Source organism: Gadus macrocephalus, chromosome 7 (genome assembly GCF_031168955.1).
Source record: "Gadus macrocephalus chromosome 7, ASM3116895v1".
NCBI lineage: Eukaryota > Metazoa > Chordata > Actinopteri > Gadiformes > Gadidae > Gadus > Gadus macrocephalus.
Window position 1 is genome coordinate 16,175,509 of NC_082388.1, and position 21,188 is coordinate 16,196,696.

A 21,188-nucleotide genomic window follows, 5' to 3' on the forward strand; every position below is an offset into this window, starting at 1 on the left:
ACATGTGTCTCTTGTGTGTGTTGGGGAAATCATGAAATGACAATTAAAAGAACACAATTTATTCACATCCTACACTCATTCCAATACCGTCTCTATGTTAAATGATTCACTCACTGTCACTTACACACAATTTACCAGTCTGATGCAATGGAGCGAACTGATGTGGTAAACTTACACATAACAAAAACAATTGTTTGTCTCTGCCACTTTGTCAGTATTGTCTTGAAAAGAGACCCAAAAAGATCAAGTTGAAAGGTGTGGCCAATGGCGAAACTGGGAGTGAAATATTAAATCTTAGACATTCGAACACATGCACCCAGGGAAAAATAATTAATTGAACATAAAATCCTTCAAGTTGAGGTCGATGGACCTCTCTCACGTGGTACTGACACAATCACAAGCCATAAAGCACAAAGTTGGCGATGCTCTCTAGACCTCTCGCATTGCTAACGTCTCCAATGAAAGGACCTATAGCGACGTCAATGTCCCTGCTCTCATATCTATCTAGAATGACCCGCTCTGCTTGTGCCATAGAGACTTCCAAAAAGCACCTTGTAACCCAAAATAAAACCGCCCGTTTCTTTGGTCAGCAAATTCTATGCTTGTTAAGATTGTGGCAGGTATCACCTGATGCTCTTCGCCTCAACCAGAAGCATATTTTGGTTTTCAAATGAATCATGAGGATGCATTGCCTTTACCCAATCATGGACGGGATGCTCTCGTTATGATGATGTATGCGATTCGATTTCAACAATGCTTTCAGGCAACCTGGGCTGCTCTCCTTGAAGGATCTCATTTGAAGATCACTAGATGGACCGCTCGGAGCAGGGGGATATTCACTGTCACTGTTGATCCTTTAATGCTGTCGATAAGAGAACCAGATGTAGGTTCCGCCCTTATTCTTATAAGGAAACACACTGAAACACGTGTTCTTAAAGGTTTGATACTCAACCGACTTCATGACACGGACAGACAGTGGCACGCTCAACTTCATCACAGGTATCGGACGAGAGTTGGGGTCGGAAAAAAACGACAACAAAACGAGCAGCCGTCAGACAGGAGGAGCAGGTGTTTTTGCGAGGTGTGCGTCCAGCCTTTAGCGTCCGGCGTGATGCCGTCGTCGAGGTGGTGATTTCTGTCGGCGTGGTTTCAGAATGACATAGTTAATGTAGCTGGTGTGCTGTTCGGAGAGCAACGGCACGAAAAACGCTCGGAACACAGGAGACGACCTGCAAAAAAGACGACAACACAGGCAGCGTTAATGTAGCACGCTAGCGATGTTCGTGGTGATGGCTGGTTTAGGCCCCGTTTACACGAAGGGAAAACGCAGATATTTCCACGCGGTTTGGCCTCTCATTTACACGAAAACACTGTTTTTATCACAGAAAACGATGATTTCTAAAAACTCCGGCCAAAGTGGAGAGTTCTGAAAACGCCGGTTATGTGTTGTCGTGTCAACGGGGGGAAACGGGGTTTTAGGTTCTGAAGCGTCACATTATGTGCCAGGAAATGCTTAACGTCATATGAGCGCCCTATGTTTACAGTTTGTTTGCTACAGGAAGACGCTCGTGTTATTCGTTGTTGTTGATCCTGAGGATTCTGATTGGCTTTCATGGCTTTATCCTTCTCCCTACACTGCCGCCCATAGGTTTGGCATAGTTATAATGGCGCTCAACGGCGTATTTATGCGTTTTGATGTAAACGACAACTTTTTTGGAAACAATGTTGTATGGACAATGTTATTTTTGAAAACGGAGGGGGGGAAATATTCGTTTCTATAAATACCCTGCTACGTATAAACGTGGCCTTAACCTGTGCACATTGATTTCTCAATGCACAACAGGTGTGAAGCCTCCCCCAGCCTCAGTGTCCAATCATTCTGACTCGGGCCAGGTGAGGCTGTTTCAACCAGCCATCAGCCACAAACCCTCCCACACCCCCCTTGCCACCAAGACATGCTAACCGGTAACATGGCTATATAGCCATAAAGTTTGTAACAGATGCGATTTCAGTTTTACTTTAGATCGTCAAACGCAATACTTTGATGAAAAGAGAGCATAGTTTGAGAAACTCGAGCATCAAATTAAAATGAAATGCGATTACAAAATAAATTCTGAATGCGGTCTTGTTAATCCACTCGCTTGTGGCTAAAGGAACTCAATCGTTTGGAGTATATTCATTAGGTTTTTCATTAGGCTGAGAGTACAGATGAGTTGTAGGGTATCAGGGGCAGGTTTAATTAATCGGTTTAATAATTCAACACACTAATTTTACAGAGCACACCGCTGTTTCGCCAGGAGCATCTCATCACCTCATATCAGCTGAATCCTATCGCTTTAACGCAGCAAAGCCGCACACAGAGCCTGAATCGTGGTTGTAGTTCTTGGGATGCAGCAATTCATTAAAAAGGTCTATCCCAGCTAGGCAGTGTGGTTTGGACTTAACCATAAAATCATATTGAAATAAAAACCAAACTAAGAGTGTAATAAAAAAAGTTTAACGGTTTTCTGCTTCCATCAACATTGTGGACTGCCATCTTAAGGCTCTTAACCCGAAACCAAATGTAATGGCCGAGCCCTGTTGTAGAGGCTAGTGTGTGCTACTGACCCCATTACCTGCTACTAAACCCTGGATCGGAATTCACTATGGATCAAACCGAAAATAGTGTAAATGGTAATAGCATGTTATCTGTATTTATTACACGGCTCTTCTTTATGCTGTAGAATGCTCCATTCACTTCAACGTTCGGCGGTCAAATATTTTTCATAATTGACCATTGCTAAGCATAATTGACAGCTGTCAAGGAAAGTGGATTTTTTGCCTCTGATTCACGTCTTTTGTAGCACTCCACAAGTAGTCCGGTAACTTATCAACCCCAGCATATTCGGCTGCTAAGCGACGTCAGCTGATCTGAAGCCTACCGGAAAAAAACGTAACCTACTACCAGGCCTTATTTTACGTATCTATGTGTACATATATTATAATACCTGGAAGCGTCTAGGAATGGCTTGAAGGCGATGACGGTCCACTCCTCCTTGTTGGCAGAGTAGCGTGGTTCTAGGGGCGTTTCGTTATGGCGGTCCAGGTCCACCAGGTAATGACACTGCCGCAAATCCACCTGGGACACAGTAGAGTACGACACAAAGATTTAAAGAGGTTTTAATCTTTAAAACCTTTGATAGACTGGATAGATCAGTCTACCAGCCTCCCCAGTGGACTGTAGCAAACGTTGCTCATCTATCCGTCATACATCTAGGTGGACACGCCCACTTTCGATGTCAGAAGAGGCCGATTTTCAAAATGTCTTGTAACGACTAATCACACTCACACCTAACCAAACATATATCAAAATCATATCTTTCATCAGAATTAAACCCAACGAAACCATCATTAATCCAATGCCTGAATTTAATTTTGAAGTAGCTCCTGATTGGTCGCAGCTCCTGATTGACTTACATATCTGGTTGGTTCTTCTAAGTTCTGGTCGTTCATATTGGCCGGAATAGTCTGAGTCGCCGTTGGGCCGGCCGCGTACGGCTGAGGAAGTTGTCCTTTAAACTCTGATTGGATGAATTGGAGCTGCCAGCTGGAGATGGAGAATAGTGAGTTGGAGATAGCATCCACAGAAATGTACATCCTACCCTGTCAAGTCACTTCCTAGTCCGTCCAGTCAAACATAAAATGATTACTTTGTTTAATATTGATTATTTTACTTTGATTAGGGTGCGGCCTATCCAATAAAATCTTGAAAGGTAGACCTATTACATACTATAGAACAGTCTTTCCCAAAGACTTCAACAAGAAGCATGTTTTTGATAGTACTGAATGTTTGTTTTGTTCTGATAATTTTACTTATAACATTGTATCTAGTTGAAAGGCTAATGTACATTCTGAGAGGAAATAACAAACAATGAGATAGCCTAAACACGGAGATTTGAACTCTGCCTAAATGCATTTATTTGGTCTCACTTAGGGCCGAGTATTTAATACGTGTATTATGTTTTCAATAACAAGTGCATAAAACAAAGTTGTGATTTATCTCTTCGAAATGGCTGGTTTAGGTTCATATATAAGGCGATGCGGAATTGGCAGTAAAAATGTTCAGGAATGTTAATTTATGCATACATTTGTTCTTCTCACGATTTTATAGATAAGGCCTATTGTGAATTGGGTCGCGATGGGTGATAATTTAAAGTTAAAGTTAAGTTTGGGAAACACTACTATAGAAGATATATGGTATACACACTTTTCTAACATCCTGTTTTACATGAAACCATTTGACCTGATTGGAATATAATATATTCATATATTTTGAATATAATTAATTTTGTAGTTTATTTGACGGAGACTTTTACTGTGGGCATATAACACAAATATATCTTATATCTCATCTCCAACCATATCCTATCTCTGATCTCCTATCTCCAATTTCATCTCCTATCTCCTATGTCTTCTTCTATCTCCAATCTCATCTCCTATCTTCTATGTCATCTCCCATGTCCCCTGGCTATTGCCAGACCAAGCTCAATCGTAGATTACACGTTGGTCTGGGGAAGCTGCCGTCATTTTCTTCAGCACAAGAGGCGTGATCAACGGGCCCACTTCAAATGACTCTGTACGCAATTGGCTGTATGCCGTCGCTTCCCTGTCGTCATTGGGTTAAACCAGCCAATAGCGCGCCAGGGGGAAAAGCCAGCTTGGTGATTGGCTCCCACAAAAACGTATCGGAAGCAGAAAGAAATGTATTGCTCTTCTCCAGACCCATGTGCAGGGCGACGTCAAATCGCCGGCAGAATGGGCGGGTCTACCCAGTCTACCATCTCCCATGTCCTATCCTATCTCCCATCTTCTATGTCATCGGCTACCTCCTATCTCATCTCTGAGGAGCGGGACATGCTACCACTGACCTGTGGGGGAGCAGGAAGCTGCTGGGGTATCGGTGCCACTCCTTCCCCACGCACACCGTCACAGGCCTGCCGTCCGGCACGCTGTGCAGGCTGGGGTCCCTGGCGATGCGGTGGAACTCGGGGTACAGGTCCAGAGGCGCGTGGTATCCTGCGCACAAACACACACAATTCAAACACACACACACACACACAAATTGTTAAGTTATACTCATAACATTTATACTAACTCAATGGTACTATTGATGTTGCTGCTTCACATTATTTTCATTTTTCTCTGTATCTGCATCTGAGCATTGAACTTTCACTATGTCCGTATGGTTGAAGCCGACGGCTCCATCGAAAGGCTCCGCCCAACGGGCGTCAGGTGGCACTATATAGTGATAGGCGTTTAATCCTGAGCCATTTACAGTGCATTCATATGCACTGATCACATCCCCAGTGTCTGGTCAGGGCAGGGCGTCCAACTCCCAGCCGAAGGGTCCCTCCCTCCATCCCCAAATGTCCGAAGGCTCACCTGTAGCCGCCCTGGAGCAAGATGTGTTCATCATTACCTCTGAAGAGTGCCACAGAGCGGGACAGCGACAGGACGGTGAACACCAGTAGGGAGCCGAGGGCCAGCCAGTTAGAGGACACTGTGTAGTGCTCCAGGCGGTACCGCTGGAACAGGAAGTGGTAGCATTTCTGTGGGGAGAGAAGAACACTGGAGTGACCCAACGAAGACTTGAATTTCGATTGTTGAAAGCACTTTTGTGCTGTGCACTTTTTTTTACGGTCAACCAGCAGAGTCAAGGGAAATGTTGAGGGATGGGTTGTGAAAAAACAACTTTGAGAGGCAGCAGAGTTAACAGGATGCAGCGTTGGCGAGGCTTTTGGTGCGGTAGCTTGGGAGAGAGGGCATACCTGGAGAGAGGACATGGCCACGGCGGCACTGAGACAGATGAGGGGGTAGATGGGGAAGAGGAAGCGCTCCTCCTTGTGAGGCCGTGTGAAGAACACCAACATCCACAGGTACATGGGGGACAGGGTCAGCCAGTACGGGCGGCCCAGGTTCTGTACTGCACACACACACACACACACACACACACACACACACACACACATTTGAATAAACCATACTCATAAATACAAAGGATTACAAAGGACTTTAATAAATTATACAGGCACACATACATGAAGGCACACACACTATTTATATGCTACATTAAAACTCAACGGACATCACAAGCTATGGTGACTGCAGTGACTGAGTCAAAACACCTGAGACCTAGAGACAATGCTGCCATATGATACACATCAATTACATTTCCTATGACCCTGGCTGGGACCCATAAGGACCCTGGTCCAGGTGTGAGGCGGTGGCGTGGACAATATGGAAAGTGGTCTGAAAGCGAGAAGGGGAGGGCAGTAGGGGCGTCCTCACCGTTGAAGCGGTGCAGCAGGGTCTCCATCAGAGCGCTGAGAGGCAGGGACAGCAGGGCCAGCGCAAACACCAGGTTGAAGTTCAGGAAGCCGTTGATGAAGTAGAAGGACCAGGGCTCTGTCCCTGGAACCAGAGCATAAAAATACCACTTTACGAGGTCTGCATCGGGTCGAGGTGCTCCCCGGTTTGATAGGGCCCCATGTAGCTGCTCTGAAGGCAGTGTACATGACTAGGGGGGAAATGACTGCCCTGTTCGCCATGCTTGAACTTTGAAAGCAACTCAAAAGGGCCGAGATACGTCACTGGGGCCTAGTAATGTGCCTCAGTTGGAGGAACACCTAGAACCATTACCGATAGTTGGTGCTGGCTATGCTTCATGCATTTCTGATTGCAGCTGGGAGCCAAACACCATAACCACTAGGCTTTCCTGTCCCTCATGACATTCGAAAGAACAACAAAGCGGTGTTTACGTGTCTTGCTCTCTCGTCAAATGCGGGAAATTTCTGATTCTGCTTGTGTCAACACTGGCCGAGGTTCAGACCACAGTACAAAGATCATTAATTGATCCGTGGTTGCTCAAATGGACTTTCCAGCCTGTCAAAATGTGTCACAAATATCCAGATGCCTTGTGAAAGATGTATTTGAATGACATTGGTATTTATGAGGGTACTGCTAAAGAAGACTCTGGGTAAAATAAATTATGGAAACAAAAACTCTTCATTGAGGTGCTGGACTTGAACTCTATGACTCAACTCATGTTTATTTGTAGAGCCCTGAACCACAGTTCAGGGCTCTGCGAAGTCCTCATATGCGATATGAACGACATTTATCCAGAGTGGACCAAGCGCGCAAAAATAGCCTGTGTGATCCTGTCTCTAGTGTTTTTTGTGCTTTTACCGGCAGTTGGTCTGCTTATAGGTCGGAATGAAGCGGTCACCGATTATTGACAGGCTGGGTACTTTATTCTACCGGACTCGTTTGTTTCTTCACTAGACACACACACACACACACACACACACACACACACACACACACACACACACACACACACACACACACACACACACACACCCGCTCGCTCTCCTCGCTCGTCAACTCACTCATTGACGTCACTCCCACACACACAGCCATTCTCGCGCACACACATACGCTACTCGTAACACTATGCCTCGTTATTACGAATCAGACGGTCATGTTTTTTCCCATCTATTTGAAGGTTAGGCTATTAAACATGTTGCATTCTATACGGCCTGATTATGTCATTATTTAAGCTACACAGCCTAATAAGAAGCGATAATAGGATATTTGACCGAAAAACGAAACCTATGCAGGTCACTTTGACCGGCACCGATTTTTCTAGCGGGAATGCTGGTTAGTGCTACCAAACTATTCAAATTGCTATTATTTATTTGACATTAATATTTTCAAATACATAAGCCTCAACCACAAAACTAGTTGAGGCTTTTTGCAAGTTGCAAGCATCCTCCAACTGCAATCTTTGGTTATTTATTTATTCATTTTGCTATACTTCAATAGTATTCTTTCTGTTCAAATATGTTCAGTGTTCCAAATTATTTGTTATTAAATGATACATTGAGTTAATTGTTAATCGTGGGATATATCGAACCGTGGGTCAAAAATCGTGATACAAGCCGAATCGTGAGTTGGTGTATCGTTACAGCCCTAATAAGTACTCCATCAGCACTGAGGCCTCTCTTGTATCTAACCTAAGTAGTGTTTTCGAACTAATGTAAGTGTTACACCCAGTGACATCACTATGACAATAGCACATGCTATGGGTTACCGTAGAGGTCAGGGCCATGCGGTGTGAAGACATTGTAGAGCAGAATGTTCAGAGGTGCGATGACCAGCTTCCCGTAGAAGAAAGAGTCCACCATCACCACAGGAACCTTGGAACACACAGGAAGGAGAATAAGTGCCTGAACTTTATTTGTGTCTAGCTTTTCACAACCATGCAACATTAATCGTGTGTGTGTGTGTGTGTGTGTGTGTGTGTGTGTGTGTGTGTGTGTGTGTGTGTGTGTGTGTGTGTGTGTGTGTGTGTGTGTGTGCCTGACCAGGATTAGCAACAGCGCTAGGGCCGACCAGAGGATGAAGTTTCTCCACTCCCTCCTCATCACCAGCAGGTCAAAGGCAATGGGGATCCTGCAGCACAGAATAGAAAGGACTTCATTATTGATCGACAATCGCAATGGCCACGCCTTGATATATTCTCCCACATGACATTTTAACAAATTTAACGTTTGCAATCCATATTGTAGATATATTCCAAATCCAAAGTATCTCCAGATTCATTGCATTACACAAACTACGGTAAGCAATTAAAATAGACAGATTAGATTAAAAATGATAGCGACTCAATTTTTATTGCTTTTACTCTTCATTGCCTTCATGTGCAGTGTGCATGTGATTTGATTAAAATGTATGGCATTATCACCGGTTTCTTTCTTTAATGTACAGCGTCAGTGACCGTTGTGTTGCATCCACTGTATATGAAATGTGTTCCATCAATAAAGCTGAGACGGATTGTTCGATGTCCTACCCAATCAGAGCGGAGAATGGCCAGCCTACAATAGCTCCAGCTGCCACGCCCATGACAGCCAATGGAATTGAGTCTTGGAACCAGCCCGTCATGGCAACCAACGTGGTATACATGCAGAAGGAGGAGGGAAGGAACGCTGGGAGGAAAGCAGAGATGTAGAGATGCAGTCATCTCAGCATGTTCAAATGTAACCTTAGCCGTAATGAACAATTATGGGTCATGGAATATCTAAACATATATAAAGCAATTGCAATAAGATGTAATTGGATGACATAATACAATAACATCGTACAGAAACAAAAAGGTTCAAACGATAAGACTCTCATATTTCCTGTGCGAGTTCAGAAGAGTCAAATGTTACACTAAAAAAATCATTACAATTATAAATGAATATCGAAGAATATTAGTAATAACATTATATTCAAACAAAATGAATATAGCCAGCATGGGTAATTGCACCCAGGGTCTACTTTGGAAACACAAATAGGGAGAAGGAGGAAAATGCTAGAGGTGCGAGGGACAGAACCGGCTCGGACCGGAACCAACCTGCGGAGGAACAGAACATTCCGGTACTCAGCACCAGGAACGCCAACATCAGGCGACCCACATGCAGACCAAACTTCTTACACACCGCCCTGCGTCCAACACACACACACAAACAACAGCCAATCAGCTTCCTTGCTAGGGTTAGCGCCAAAGCAAGAGATCAGCTGGTGATTCAATTCATAGTAACTATGAGCAACTGAATGTTTTTTTTCCCTTATTTACCCCCAGGTTTGATGTTGAGCAGCCAGAAAAGCCATTTCAAAATGTAACCTAGAGTGATATCACGTGTGGTGTCCACCCAGAAGTATGATAAACAGCACAGCAGACCAGTTGGAACGGTCCAATGGATAGGGCCGTCACAATCCATAATGCATCTCGATCAGTACTCATTTTAAATGACGTCTTTAAGGCTAATCAGCGTCTCACATGGTGGTTAAATAGGGGTCAGTTTAAATTGGAGTTAAGGCAGACTCACTTGTAGAAGTAAAGTTCACAAACACAGCAGCAAAAGGCAAGAACACATCGTACGAAGTAGAACACCAACACCTGGAACAAAACGTATTTCCTTTCACAACTTCATTCATGGGAAAAGACAGATTTATGACATAGACAAGTCTGTACTGTAAACATTGAAGAAATATCATGACTATGCAGTATTCCCTAAAACCATATTTAGGACAGTAAAGGAATGAATGTGGATAAGAACACTTTATTTATTTTTTAATTAAAAAAAACATAAAATATGTGAAGAATCTATCATTTGTGCAAACATATGTCTCTATGCTACATTAGTGACAGTGCCATGTCCAGTGTTAATACCTTATTGGTCTGCAGTACATGGGCGTGTATGCAGGCAGGGAGCGCGTGCAGCCAGAGATAGGCATACGACCGGATGGCGTAGAGTGGTGAGTATTCCCATGTCTGCATCCCTGTCCCATACAACAGGTAGTGCATCTGCACAGGATGGAGATTACACAATCCCTTACTACTGAGGCATTGAGATGCTTGCGTTCAAAGGGACTTAATAACAATAATAATAATAAAGGGAAAAATGTACAAGAAAATAAAACTGTAATAATATATATATTATTAATGAGAAGGTAGTTGCAGATTTATCAAAACAAACCTTAAAAAAATTGATTTATCTTATCAGTATAACTTGATCTGTACAAAAAAACATAATAGAATAATCTTGCCAAAAAAACGGTTTAACTTAATCCAAGCGACTATGATGTAATAAGCGTAGAGACACCGGAAATGAATCATTACTGCTTACAGGCTCCCAGTAGTTGAAGGTTTCATCGCAGTCAGAGATGTTGCTGAGCAAGGCAGCGCAGAAGCGTGCAGACAGCAAGCATTTGAACGCTGTAGATCCTTCTGGAGCCCACACCTGTCCTCCTCGACCTACCGACCTGTAGCACACACACACAAGCACACTTTTATTAGCACAAGGAAACATAAATCCAATCATCTTTTCTGTCATAATAACTACCGGTTTCTCGGTTGACATTATAATTTGTATTTATTAGTGGTGCACAGCCTGTGAAAACATTTGAAGAGCAGGCTGTTTTCTTGGCCTCCCGTATGACTACTTGCAACCCCCCCCCCCGTCAACAATTGCTCCTTCCACCCCCCCCCCCCCGCTTGTAGGAAGTCTTGCCCGGGGCGCAACTGGACGTAGAACCGCCACTGCACGCACGCGCACACACACACACACACACACACACACACACACACACACACACACACACACACACACACACACACACACACACACACACACACACACACACACACACACACACACACACACACACACACACACACACACACACACACACACACACACACACACACACACACACACACCTCTTCCAATGGACTTCCGCTTTCCACGTTATGAATAGAAACGGCAGTCACTGGACAACGCCGTAAGCTACATTTCCACTGGTTCAATTGTTTAACAAGGCATTTTTGAACACTGGTGCTTGTTATAAAACCAAATTCAAACAAGCCATTGACCACCAGATGATAATTATTTCAAGTGCAGTCAGCGTTTGTGACACGCCATCACAGAACGAATGAATGAGTCTCTCATACTGTACCTTTAACAGCAAGACCGTCACTCACAAACACACACACAGAGATCGTCTGGTCGATGCAACACTACCCAACACTGTGCAAAACGGACCCTAAACCATCAAACACACAATGAAACTATGACCCAATGTTATTGTGTTGGCTATAAAAGCACGATAGTTAAACCGGGTAGGCTAACACCTATCAGGTGGATCAGGCAAAGTGGGTCGGGCCAGAGGTGACGTTACATTCGCGACTACTTACTCTTGGCGTGTCTCTGATAGTTTGCCCTCATCGCTGCCCTTTTCCTCTTTTGATATTCGAGCTTCTGCGGGGACGTTGACGTTATTTGCATCTTGCCTGCTGACTCGTTTGGTCCGCTGACGAAGCCCCTTCACCGCCATGTTTTCATTAGCTTCAAATAATTCGTCCGCTTCCGCCACGGATCGGAGGAATTACTGAGCTCAGGCCCACATCCGCCAAGACGGTTATGACGATGGTTGACCGACAGGTGGCAGTGTGCGATGTTTTTTAAATAAACTTGTTGCTTGTACCCCCTCGAAATTGTGCAAAAATGTGGATATGCAATGTGTACAATGCACAAAGCACTAAACGTACACAAGTGGATTAATACACAAATTCTTATTAAATATCTGCATAAATATTGAAAATATTAAATTCTATTTGAATGAATAAACAAAAGACCTGTTGTTTAAAACCCATTTTTTAAAGTTTATAAAGTAAATTATCTGATGGTGACATGGAGATGAGAACAGAGCAGTGACTCCAATCGTCGGTGCAGTTCAAGGGCCTTCGTGTGCGACAGTGCATGGGAATGCGAGTGGTAAGTGACTCTGTAGCAGTAGCTGGTCCGCAGTGCCTGTTGTTCCTGTCGGGAGAAGAAATCAACGAGCTCCACCTTCTCCACCGCGCCCAGGCAGGCTTCCCTCGCCAGTGCGTGAAACTTCCTGTCGTCCCACGCCGACGGCCCGTTCCAGAAGCTGACGTCAAAGCTGAGGCGGCGGGAGAACAAGGACGGTTGGCGGAACAACGGCATCGACGGCTGCGGCTCTCCCAGAGGTGGGTGGAGGGGGAGGCAGGGGTCAAAACACTTTGAAAAGCACGGGTCACGTGTCCAGAGAAGCCGCCAATCAGGGAGTGAGAAGAGGCACGAGGCGATGAGGTCCAGATTGAGGGACACGGTGACCTGGACCCACCCCTCCGCGTGTTTGCCAACACTCGCAAACACTCTACCCACTGCTCCCATAGGCTGCGCGGTCAGGTACAAACACCCGGCTTCCTTAACAACGGAAACCCCATGGGGAGAGAGCAGACGCTCCAGTGTTTGCCCGAGCGACGTGATAGGCTGACAAGCTGCTGGGAACAGCCCCCTGAGCAGGAGCTGGTGAAAGACGGGCGGGGCCCAAGGGCTGATGGGTACATCTCGGAAAACAAGCCCACTGATGCCCAACATGCGACCAATGGAAGCACCAGTATTCTCGCGGCAGTGGCTTCCGTCAATCTGCTCCTCAACTGGAACAACTTTACCAGTCTGCAGGTCTCCTCGTTCTTTTGCTTCCCCTCGTCTCACCGTCATCTCCTCCATCTGAGGGAGGAGTGATGGGCGAAGCACGAAAAAAACACCAACACTCCCCTTTTCTGTGTCTACATCTGGTCTTTCTACACCTGATGTGTCTTCATTTGGTTTGTGTACATCTGGGGTGGCTTTGTCTGGTCTGTATTCACCTGTTGGGTTTACATGTAGTCTCTCCATGCTCCTTCCATTTTTGCTCTTGTTTGGGACGGCCGTGTCCGTTGTGGAACCGCTCTTCACACATGACTCAATTGGGTCCGTGTGTTTCTCCTTGAGGTCCAAGTAGGCCAACTGACACCTTAGCTCAGTCTCATTGACTCTCTGTGTGAGAGGTTCTTGGCGAAGCAGCTGTATCTCGTAGCAGTGACTCTCAGTGACGTCGTCTCCATCTAAGGATGCTGTCTGCCGCTGTTCAGAGTTGAGGAGGAATGGAGGTGGCTTGGTTGCCATGGTGATGCAACATCTCTCCTCTAATCCATTCACAACATAGTCCTGGACCAATTTGATGGGATGGACAGAGTCACTGCAGAGGAAATCCCTGGAGGTGAGGATAAACATTATTAAATCATCGCAATCATCATACATCTAAATCTGACAGCATAAATCAGCTGATTTGTTTTAATTGATGCATTAAGAATGGCCACAACTGTTTACTCTTTACCTTGTCATAAAGTCACTGAGTTCTATAGGTACATAGTACTGGACTCTCTGGTCCCCCACTATCTCCTTCATGGTCACCCTCACCGGGGTGGTGTACGGGTGGCTACGAGTGAACACATGGACCAAGGCATTCTCCACATGGAAGCCTTTATCCTGGCTCCTGACAACACAGAAACAAACATCAGTCAGTCAGTCAACAGCTTAAACTACTGCCATACATCTCAAGGGTTACCTCACCAGATTACCTGTATCCAGTACACTTGTAGCTGTCGACCTCCTCACTCTTAAACGGTTGGACACTGCTTAGGACGAGATCTGCGTCTGCCGCCATAGAGACGACCTGCCAGCTATTTTGCCACTCTCTCATTGGCTGATCAGCTGGAGTCCCACCCTGCCCGTTGCATAGGGCGACATGGATGTCTCCATGTTCATCCAGCACCTTGACACAACTTTATAGACAGTGGACACCACACATATCAGTCATCTGATGCCCAGACACCCACAACTTGAGTTTATTTCACTTGGGTTCAGCTATCATTTAAACAAAAGAGCGTCCATTCGTACCTGAGGAAGAAGTTTTTAAGAAGTTCCCGGTTCTTCTTGACGCCACTTTTGCGACCACAATGAGGGAAATTGAAAATCACACGGTTGAACACAGCACCCTGAAGAGATGCACATTCTTCCAGCCTCGTACAGTCTACCCCGAAAAGGACAGTCCCCCCTGAGGAACCAGAAACGCACCAAATAAATTGTGAAGAGCTTCCATTTTTTTATACACAAATAGATGTATAGATCATTTTAATAAGCATACCCGAATCCCTGATCATCTGTATATTAGCAGCAGCTCCCTCATGCTTGACGTCTTCCTGCCGCTGAAGGCAAGTGGCTGTTATTTTGTTCTCCGGTGAAAGTTTGCTCAGAGCTGAAGAAAACGAAAAATTCCCTTCCCCTACGAACAGTGTATGACCAGACATGTTGCATTCGTTTGTAGGATAGGTTAAGTTTCATTAATTTTTTGACGGACTGTTAATGCGGAAGTTATATATCCTCTAATATTCATCCTTTTTGTCCTTTCTGCACCAAACAGAACAATCATTGGAAATGTAATATCACACCGTTTGTTTACCAAGTCGGACAGCCTTTTAGTGTTAGTTGGCATACATTAAAACGTCAATTGTTAGTCGATTACAATCACTCTCATGCACCTCCATGAATGTTTTGAACATAGTTGTGTTACCAGGGTACCAGCCCGACCAGAAACAAATGCTCTTCAATGATTTCAACAAACAAACATAAAAAATACCAAACTATTAATTCCGAGATCATTTCTGTTAAACTTATGAATTCAACAGTAGCAGGTTAATTATCTGTAATGTTTTAGTGCGTCGTTAGAATTGGTCGACTGACGATTATAGGCAATTATATTTGTTTCCAGGGGGACACACTTACCTGGTAGCACATCGCTTCTGGTGAGATTGGATGGAGAGCCCCTCACAGCATCACTTCAGCAAGCATCAATAGCGTTTTCCCGTTAACTATGGCTCTTTTTTCATGCTCTTTTTGACATTTCAAATGTTTAACAAGTCATATTATCCGGTGCATATTTAATCGGTTGTGGTAACGTTCAGAGTGAGTAAAAATAACTCCTTGCTATTCTAATGAATGATGCTTCTGCCTTCATGCTAAGGTCATGCTAGCTAGCAGAGATGCTACAGCTTTATACACAACCATTGACAATGAAGCAAACAAGCTAGACATATTTAATTGTAACACTCTTGTTCTGTGTGTATATATGTGTGATAAGCAATATGTACCATTGTATGCATCCCCTATTTTTGTTACTTACACTCACCTTTGTGTTTCTATGTCAAAATTGGGGGCAGTATAGCATTATTGTAAGGCTGTTTTAAGCCTAATTTCCCCAGTCTACCTCTAAGCATCCTTTTGCAAGATGGCTAAACCCTACCAACAATGTTAATGTAGGCCTATGTATCTTTAATGAAAAATAATTGTAGATGGGTTTTGAGTAAATAGTAAAATAGCCAAAGTAGAATTCTGTCCTTTTTTGTTCTTAAAACTTTTGGTTGAGGAATCCAAGAAGGCAACACTAACAGTTTCAACCAATGGAGGGCCAATCCCAATTAATTTTGACCTTTTGATTCAGTGTGTTTGAATATGTGTGCGTGCATGTCTGTTTGCGTTTGTGTTGCCAGGAGGTATTGTGCCCACATGGGCAGCGTTCTGGCCCTATCGTCTGGTGCGGCCAATGGGACCTGGCCCTTCTCCCCCGACACCCCTCCCTCCCGTTGGGACACGCACCCCGCCCACTGGGACCGCCCTCCGCGCTGGGAGAGGAGAGATGGCCGCCTGCCCAACCCTGGCAGCTTCCACTCCCTGCACAGGAGCTGCAAGGGTATATGCCACCACCGCCGACCACTCATCACATCATCATGAATCACCCAACGCGCTGCTAATACGTGCCAGTAACGTGTTACAGGGGTGTATTGATACACATTTATTTAATATGACACATTTACATAATAGTTTGTGAGGTACTGATTATAATTAGTGTTCCTTTTGATCCTGTCTATACAACACAAAAAGGAATTCTGAATTATGCTGAAGACTCAAAGATAGATGACTTAGGCTTCGAGTTTCGAAATAAGGTTCAAAACCCGTTGCATTCAATGTTATTTTAACAATTACATTTATAATATTTGAGGTTCCTCTTCTCCTTCATCCTTCCCCAGATGTATTCCCACAGCAGATCGAGGGTGTCAAGATGACAGTCAATAAGACTTTAAGCAGCTTCTTCAAGGTAAATGTCCCACTCAACAACCTCAGATGGTTTAGGGTGTTGGATGATTCTGGGACGAGTCTATAAAAAGTTGCTTCGGATGAAAGCGTCTGCTGCATCACAAAATAATGATACATAAGACTAGTATACAGTAATAAACAGTATTGCTGTACGATCTAACAGCGATGATGCCTGAGCTACATTATAATGGTTAATATGTGTGTCTATTCCCAGGCCAGCCACACATTCCACCTCAGTGCGGTCAGTCCATCCTACTATCGCTTCCACACGGAACACCTGCAGGACGACCAGTACAGCAAAGATAAGGTGCCTCCATCACTCCTCAATGAACCATGAGGACATGAACTAGTGTCTCTAGAGCTCATGGAAGAGCTGCTCACAGGCGTCCAGGAGCAGCGTTAAGGTGTTGAGCCAGGCTTCCTGTTAGAGAACTGTCAGTGGCTGGTTTGAGATCTGGTAAAGAAAAACAAAGTGTCTAAATGGTCGCTTTCATGGTTGACAAAGCCGTGGGTGTGTGAAAGTTTGCATGGGAGTGTTTTGAGTGGCATCGATGCCCTAATAAGGGCGTCCTGCAGACTGTATTGGAGAAAGTGTTTTGTTCTCCTGGCGACAGGACGCCCCGGCGCTGATTGGAGAGATGGATTCTTCAGGGAGTTTAAACGCCCATTCTCTCATTCATCTGACCGAGAGAGTCAGAGCAAGGGCCGTTTTCCAGGTATCTATAGACTCTATACACATTGTATTTAATTAGTATATTATTATTAACATTTCCATTACAGCTATGTTAACTTTCACTATACCGGACCTATGTACCGGGAGGGGCTGGGAGCGGTGGCAGTGATTGAGTAATGTTCTTTGCAGTGTTTACAGGTTATACCAACACTGTTCCTTGTAAAACATTTGTCATGAATGAACTGATGAATTCATTGAATAAAAAGTGTGCTCACTTTATTATATATATATTAATATTTTTTATGTTTCACATCAAATACTTAGTAGTTGTATTTTGCACCAACATACCAAGATGAGTTCCATTGGTAAAGCTCCTTAGCAGTAGATGACATTGTGATTCTGATGGTCGTTAAATGTTACCCTGTCTTCTGTCACCGCCCGGGTCCTGGTGTAGAGCCAGCAGTCCCAGTTTGTCACGTGGCAGTTTGAGACCGAGTACAGAGGAAGTGACTTCACCGCCGCCGTTACCGTGGCCAACCCAGACGTCCTCCGAGAGTCGGGTAAGCCAGGAAGCAGTGCAATCGATCCATTGATCCATCGATCAAATCAGCCTCAATCAATCAGTCCCGAAATCTATCAATTAATAATGATTTCACCTCCAGGAACCCAATGGGTAAAAAACGTCATTTAAAATGATGGTCAGTTACAATGTACAGCCTTATACAATAATTCAAAGATGAAGCATTTGAATTGTTTATTTGTATTCTGTGTATTATGTGTCCGATCCATTCCTGTTGGTTTGATGTTGGGTTTGATGCTCCATAATATATCTTATCAATTATTGTGGATGTGTTTTTCGTGTGTGTGTGTGCGTGCCGTGCATGCGTGCATGCGTATGTGTGTGTGTGTGTGTGTGTGTGTGTGTGTGTGTGTGTGTGTGTGTGTGTGTGTGTGTGTGTGTGTGTGTGTGTGTGTGTGTGTGTGTGTGTGTGTGTGTGTGTGTGTGGTGCAGTGATCCTAGTAGCTCACTTCCTGCAGAGCGTCTCGTCGGGGCTGGTGCTCGGGGGGGAGCTGGTGTACCACCGCGGGCGGGCCGAGGAGGGGGGCATCCTCACTCTGGCGGGACAGTACTCCCGTAAGACCCACGCCCAGAACAATAACAACAGTTCTGTTCATACATTGTCAATAATAACTTGAACAAATGTTTTTATGAAGGGTAAATAGCCCATTTATATTTCTCAACACACAGTCCTTTCATTTCATCCATAGTGGCAAACTACATTTACAGCCCTATAATTATCACTATCTGTTGTACGTATTGATCATTCATATCAACTGCAGCGGGCGCTAGAAGCCAGTATTGACTTAAACGACGCAAGTGAATATCAGTTGCTGACTGTCATAACATGACATGACAGTTGTATCACCACAGTTACGTTTTTGATACCAACCTCCTCAAAAAGACTGATAGCCTACTTTTAGTCATCAAACAGGGAATGAACCTCAAAAAAACGTACTCCAAAACATGGATGCATTAAAGAAAGCACAGCCACTGTGCACAGTGCACAGCCACAAACAACCACATTACCCCTCATCTGCGAACCGCCGGCCCACTACACTATTTTATACCTGGATTAAGAAGTCAAACTCTTTCTAACAGACATTTTATTGGTGTCTCTCTGCAGGTCCAAACTGGGTGGCAACTCTTAATGCAGGCAAGGGAGGTGCCCATGCTAGCTACTACCACCGCGCCAACAAACAGGTAAGGGGCCATGTACACAGTACACACACTCTCTTCTACACTAAACTACCGGTGTTCTGGGTCTGTGTTGTAGCAATAGTGCCTGTTGATGTTGTGGTCCAGATCCAGGTCGGGGTGGAGTTTGAGGCCAGCACGAGGACCCAGGAGACCACCGCCTCCTTCGGGTACAGGATGGAGCTCCCTGAGGCCAACATGGTGTTCAGAGGTAAGGATCTCTTTCCCTGAGTTACAGGAGAGACACTATTGTCTCAGTGTCTCTGACCACTGAGACAATAGGGGCGGTGGATTTTCTAGGTTGGTTTTTAGGATAGTATAGTCATTAGGGTGTTTTTACTCCCAGCCGGAGCGTCAACACAACATTCCACTTTGTAGTCATCCATGAGAAACTATGTCTAAAAGTTTCAATGCTCATTGATAACATGGATCTGAATGCACGGTTGGATTGGGAAAAAAAAAAGCAGAAAAGCATCTGCTAAATTACTAACTGTTGTGTAAGCAGAAGGCACCAAATTTTGGCACCAGTAAATACGAACAGTTATAATGTGTCTCCACCCATTCTTGGCACCAACTAATCAGCATTCTGTTCCAGAGTCTATGCGACGTGTGTGTGACTTCTGTGTGTGTGTTTGTGTGTTTGTGCGCGCGTGCGTGCATGCGTGCATGCGTGCGTGTTCCTGCGCTCCCCAGGTATGGTGAACAGCAGGTGCATCATCGGAGGTGTGCTGGAGAAGCGCCTCACCCCGCTGCCGGCCACCCTCATCATGGGGGCCTTCGTCAACCACAGAGGGGACAAGCTGCAGGTGGGACTGGGGGTCAATGTGGGCTAATCCCACTAGACCTGACCACCACCATCAGCCCCATGCAGTTCTGAACACCCAAGGGACAAGATGCAGTAAACTCCTACCGATGGGGACCGGATTGTAACCCAAACTCTTTGGTTTTGTCCATCCTATTTTTTGTAAAAAACAACAACAACAAAATAATGAGAAAAAAAAATGTTTTTGTGTAAGGTAGAGGCAAGCAAGATAAAGAAAGGATGCTCGGTACTCAACGTCCAGTGTGGCTGGCAGCCTCTTGTAGACATGTATTGCACATGCGCGCGCGCGCGCGCGCGCGCGCGCGCGCGCGCGTGTGTGTGTGTGTGTGTGTGTGTGTGTGTGTGTGTGTGTGTGTGTGTGTGTGTGTGTGTGTGTGTGTGTGTGTGTGTGTGTGTGTGTGTGTGTGTGTGTGTGTGTGTGTGTGTGTGTGTGCATGTGTGTGAGCACGTGGGTGTTGGTGTGTGACGGACGAGGTTGATCGATCTAGCCAGGCTTGATTTTATTAAGCTGTAAACAACAAGGACTTGTGGGAAATGTAGTTTTATAACCTGGCGTTAATGCCTGCTCGAAACGCTAACACTAGATTAGACATACAATATGGCTTCATATTTTTCTTAAAGTGCCCATTTCAAAATATCAATGTGTATCCAGCACAATCTCTGCTACGTATTCAGGTACTGAAGGTTGCTTTAGTTTAAGAACATAAATTTGTCATGGATATATATTTTTTTCTTCACAACAATAAACAGTCACTAACGCTCCTCAGTCAGGTAAGAATGTGACTTCCTTTGAGCGTGTGGCCAACAGTTGCTGATCTTTCCTTGGTTGGTCCATCACCAAGAGGGCAAAGATTCCTCCTGCTAGGTTTCGGTTGAACGTTCTCCATGGAGGTGACGATACGTACAGGCACTCACTAACATTGGGATGTCTATCTGGTTTCATGCACTGTATAATTATTATTATCATTATTATTATTATTATCATGAGGTACTGTATTTTTATGAGCGTAGTGACACAGTGAACTGTATGCAAGCTGCACTACCATGCCTCCGGGCATCCCCAGTGTGTTAGGGATGGAAAAGATGACTTTGGTTCATGTCTGTCTTGTTTGTCCGAAATTAATAAATCAAGATGTTATTTATTGCTAACTGTCGTATTTTCTTTGACTATCCACAGGGGTATTTAGGAGGGGAGAGATAGATAAATTATAATTTTTAACATCCTTTCACTGGATAATTATTTCAAACTGAAAAATTGCATTCTTCCAAATTTCCAAAGTAATTCTGTCTTTTAAGGTTTCCATGGGAAACCTCTCGTGTTGTCCTACCCTTCTTGAACAAACAAAAGTT

General features: G+C 44.6%; 3 protein-coding genes across 3 annotated transcripts; 1 reads left to right on the plus strand and 2 right to left on the minus strand.

Moving 5' to 3' along the window:
- Window positions 1–43: 43 nt before the first annotated feature.
- Window positions 44–12,015, minus strand: alg9 (ALG9 alpha-1,2-mannosyltransferase). The gene is made up of 15 exons (XM_060056954.1): window positions 11,780–12,015; window positions 10,713–10,848; window positions 10,256–10,390; window positions 9,912–9,982; window positions 9,437–9,525; window positions 8,891–9,026; window positions 8,406–8,493; window positions 8,132–8,237; window positions 6,328–6,450; window positions 5,808–5,962; window positions 5,459–5,588; window positions 4,908–5,055; window positions 3,457–3,586; window positions 2,988–3,118; window positions 44–1,229 (listed from the first exon to the last, which is right to left on the minus strand). The coding sequence occupies exons 1-15, from the start codon at window positions 11,917–11,919 to the stop codon at window positions 1,097–1,099; spliced, it is 1,851 nt and encodes a 616-aa protein (XP_059912937.1). The 5' UTR covers window positions 11,920–12,015; the 3' UTR covers window positions 44–1,096.
- A 208-nt stretch (window positions 12,016–12,223) lies between these two features.
- fdxacb1 (ferredoxin-fold anticodon binding domain containing 1) lies at window positions 12,224–15,020 on the minus strand. The gene is made up of 5 exons (XM_060056953.1): window positions 14,581–15,020; window positions 14,334–14,490; window positions 14,015–14,218; window positions 13,771–13,929; window positions 12,224–13,647 (listed from the first exon to the last, which is right to left on the minus strand). Exons 1-5 carry the CDS (start codon window positions 14,741–14,743, stop codon window positions 12,261–12,263), a joined length of 2,070 nt encoding a protein of 689 aa, XP_059912936.1. The 5' UTR covers window positions 14,744–15,020; the 3' UTR covers window positions 12,224–12,260.
- A 189-nt stretch (window positions 15,021–15,209) lies between these two features.
- si:dkey-71l1.1 (uncharacterized protein LOC569883 homolog) lies at window positions 15,210–20,987 on the plus strand. Its single transcript, XM_060056964.1, has 10 exons — window positions 15,210–15,398; window positions 15,983–16,182; window positions 16,520–16,587; window positions 16,801–16,893; window positions 17,201–17,302; window positions 17,714–17,819; window positions 18,272–18,394; window positions 18,945–19,021; window positions 19,124–19,226; window positions 19,709–20,987. The coding sequence occupies exons 2-10, from the start codon at window positions 15,999–16,001 to the stop codon at window positions 19,846–19,848; spliced, it is 996 nt and encodes a 331-aa protein (XP_059912947.1). The 5' UTR covers window positions 15,210–15,398; window positions 15,983–15,998; the 3' UTR covers window positions 19,849–20,987.
- The last annotated feature ends 201 nt before the right edge of the window (window positions 20,988–21,188 follow it).

Excerpts from the sequence above, each read along its gene's own strand:
- alg9 (XM_060056954.1), bottom strand. The coding sequence starts at position 11,919 with ATGGCGGTGAAGGGGCTTCGTCAGCGGACCAAACGAGTCAGCAGGCAA. Across the intron at positions 9,027-9,436 it reads AATGTTCTGTTCCTCCGCAG|CGTTCCTTCCCTCCTCCTTC; the intron begins GTTGGTTCCGGT and ends CTTTCCTCCCAG. Across the intron at positions 3,119-3,456 it reads TAGAAGAACCAACCAGATAT|GTGGATTTGCGGCAGTGTCA; the intron begins GTAAGTCAATCA and ends ACTGTGTCCCAG.
- fdxacb1 (XM_060056953.1), bottom strand. The coding sequence starts at position 14,743 with ATGTCTGGTCATACACTGTTCGTAGGGGAAGGGAATTTTTCGTTTTCT. Across the intron at positions 14,491-14,580 it reads ACAGATGATCAGGGATTCGG|GGGGGACTGTCCTTTTCGGG; the intron begins GTATGCTTATTA and ends CTGGTTCCTCAG. Across the intron at positions 13,930-14,014 it reads TACAAGTGTACTGGATACAG|GAGCCAGGATAAAGGCTTCC; the intron begins GTAATCTGGTGA and ends CTGTGTTGTCAG.
- si:dkey-71l1.1 (XM_060056964.1), top strand. The coding sequence starts at position 15,999 with ATGGGCAGCGTTCTGGCCCTATCGTCTGGTGCGGCCAATGGGACCTGG. Across the intron at positions 17,820-18,271 it reads AGACGTCCTCCGAGAGTCGG|TGATCCTAGTAGCTCACTTC; the intron begins GTAAGCCAGGAA and ends TGTGTGGTGCAG. Across the intron at positions 19,022-19,123 it reads ACCACCGCGCCAACAAACAG|ATCCAGGTCGGGGTGGAGTT; the intron begins GTAAGGGGCCAT and ends GTTGTGGTCCAG.